At 58.5% G+C, this 2,374-nt stretch overlaps 2 protein-coding genes across 3 annotated transcripts in view; one reads left to right on the top strand and one right to left on the bottom strand.

Annotated features, from left to right (window-relative positions):
• The window catches only part of myg1 (myg1 exonuclease), a 3,750-nt gene extending 1,784 nt beyond the window's left edge, over window positions 1-1,966 (top strand). Inside the window, exons 2-7 of one of the 2 annotated variants that reach the window (XM_048621151.1) lie at window positions 166-278; window positions 559-718; window positions 908-1,057; window positions 1,172-1,294; window positions 1,423-1,604; window positions 1,729-1,966. In XM_048621151.1, the coding sequence (XP_048477108.1) occupies window positions 166-278; window positions 559-718; window positions 908-1,057; window positions 1,172-1,294; window positions 1,423-1,604; window positions 1,729-1,918 (918 nt within the window). In that variant the 3' untranslated portion in view covers window positions 1,919-1,966. The remainder of the gene's footprint in view (window positions 1-165; window positions 279-558; window positions 719-907; window positions 1,058-1,171; window positions 1,295-1,422; window positions 1,605-1,728) is intronic. The other variant, XM_048621152.1, reaches the window with a different exon arrangement.
• A 108-nt stretch (window positions 1,967-2,074) lies between these two features.
• Window positions 2,075-2,374, bottom strand: part of aaas (achalasia, adrenocortical insufficiency, alacrimia) — a 2,120-nt gene continuing 1,820 nt past the window's right edge. Inside the window, exon 5 of the mRNA XM_048621153.1 lies at window positions 2,075-2,318. Within this exon, the coding sequence (XP_048477110.1) occupies window positions 2,190-2,318 (129 nt within the window). The 3' untranslated portion in view covers window positions 2,075-2,189. The remainder of the gene's footprint in view (window positions 2,319-2,374) is intronic.

Below are 2,374 nucleotides of genomic sequence, written 5' to 3'. Positions count from 1 at the left end.
TCACTGTGTAACCGTACAGGGTCAGTGTTTATTCAGCAGGGTAAGGGTCACTGTGTAACCGTACAGGGTCAGTGTTTATTCAGCAGGGTAAGGGTCACTCACTGTGTAACCGTACAGGGTCAGTGTTTATTCAGCAAGGTGATGCGACTGTGTCTTGGTTCCCAGGATGCGGAGATTGTTCGAACGCGGGATCCCCAGGTGCTGGAGGAGTGCGACGTGGTGGTGGATGTGGGAGGTGTCTACGACCCTGAGAAACACCGTTATGACCACCACCAGAGGTAAGCGCCCAGCGTTTCTCACGTGTGCCAGGGGTCCGTGGACCTGTCGGTTTGGTGGGCCGACATGTTTTTCCACTGCGGAGAAGCCGGGGTTTGGCGTTGCCCCCCCCCCCCCCACCAATCTAATGCGTGTGAGGGTGGGGGATGCTCGAATGAGTTTATCAGACAGGGCAAGGGCTGATTGATTCTATGGGGCCAACAGCTGTGAGGGGCTGAATGGCCTCGTGCTGACCCTGCCCCTCCTCTCTCTCTCTCTCTGCCCTGCCGCCCGCCTTTGCAGGTCCTTTATGGAGACGATGGCGAGTTTGAAGTCTGGCTCCCGTTTTGTCACAAAGCTTAGCAGCGCAGGCCTGGTTTACGCTCACTTTGGGAGGAGGATCCTGACCCAGCTCCTGCAGATCGACTGCACTGACCCCCTGCTGGACATCCTGCATGACAAGGTGGGTGTCCCCACCCCGGGGCCAGCTGGGAACTGGGGTGGGGGAAGATCGCTTTGAAAGGATGGAGTGGCAGCTCTGAGGGGACCAGTGCTGCTGATCGGGAGGACTTACAGCACTCACCTGTGTCCCCTCTGTCCCACCCTCTCATTCTCTGTCCTCCCCTTTTCTCCCTCGCTCGCTCTCTCACAGCTCTATGAAAACTTTGTGGAGGAGATTGATGCGATTGATAACGGGATCTCCCAGTGCGACGGAGAGCCCCGCTACAACGTGACGACCAACCTCAGCTCCCGTGTCGCGAACCTCAACCCTGCGTGGAACGCCAAGGATCCGGACACTGAGGTGAGTGGGAGGGAGCGTACGTGTGCGCGCGTGACCATGTGTGATGTAGGGGCTGGGTCCCATCATTGTGAATGAACATGCTGTGTCACTACCCATCGTCCTGCCCTTTTGCAGGAGGCGTTTGGGAAGGCAGTGAAACTCGTGGGCTCTGAGTTCTTGGACAGGCTCCAGTACTATCACACCTCGTGGCTTCCTGCTCGCTCGCTGATCGAGGAGGCAATTCAGGACCGGTTTAAGGTCAGGGAGATGGCTGGGGTGGTGTGTCGGGGAAGAGGGCGCGGGGGTGGTTCGGGGAATACCTAGTTCTGCCCGATCCTGTCACCCACTGTCTGCCCCTCTCGCAGCTCACTGCTCTGCCTTTACAGGAGGACGATTCCGGGGAGATTGTGGTCCTGGGGAAGGGGGGCTGCCCCTGGAAGGAGCACGTCTTCGAGCTGGAGAAGCAGCTGCAGATCGAGACCCCCATCAAGTTTGTGTTGTACACGGACCAACAGGGTCAGTGGAGAATTCAATGTGTCCCTCAGAGTCCAAACTCCTTCCAGAACAGGTCAGTGAGTGCTCAGTGTCAACCACAACAAAACACTCAATTTAACTCCCTCCCCGGGGGGGGGGTATCTGTTATTCTGTGTATAAACTGCCCCGAACCCCTCCCGGGTTATCTGTTATTTCAGGCTCTCGTTGCCAGAGGAATGGAGAGGTCTGAGAGACGGCGAGCTGTCTGCTGCCAGCGGGATTCCAGGCTGTGTCTTCGTCCACGCCAGCGGCTTCATCGGGGGCAATGTCAGCCGGGGCGGGGCCCTGGAGATGGCGCAGGCCGCCCTGTGCAGGGGCTCCGCACCCCGACCCCCCGAGCCGAGCTGACCTGCCATCCCTTACCCGCGCGCAGCAAATAAAATCCACCGAAACCGCCCTCTGCCTGTCTGTCTCCGATCGTGGATGGGTAGGGTTTGGGGACACACACACACATTCGGCCCCTCGAGCCTGCGTTCCCCTCCCCGAAATAAACAGAAGCCGAGGTGCCACTTCAGATTTTGGCGGGGTGGGGGGGGTGGTTAAACCTTTCTTCCCCGCCAATGTTTCCTTTAATTCAGACAACACACACAGACACAGAGTGAGCAGCGTCTGGGGAATCTCAGAGTTCGGAGAACAGGTCCCGGTGGGTGGAGCCCACGGGCTCTAGGCTGCAGCTGGTATCAGGAGCGAGGGTCTGGTTCCGGATGAAGCAGAAGGGGATGTGGGATACACGGCCACTCGACCAGCCCTGCACGGAGAGACAGAGAGAAATGAGGAGGGTCTGGGTTCGGCTCCCTCCTATAA

The sequence above is a fragment of the Rhincodon typus genome, unplaced genomic scaffold, assembly GCF_021869965.1.
Source record: "Rhincodon typus isolate 14 unplaced genomic scaffold, sRhiTyp1.1 hic_rhity00000069, whole genome shotgun sequence".
In the NCBI taxonomy this organism is placed as follows: Eukaryota; Metazoa; Chordata; class Chondrichthyes; order Orectolobiformes; family Rhincodontidae; genus Rhincodon; species Rhincodon typus.
The sequence above is the reverse complement of the archived record's forward strand: the minus strand, read 5'-3'. Positions and strand labels throughout refer to the sequence as shown.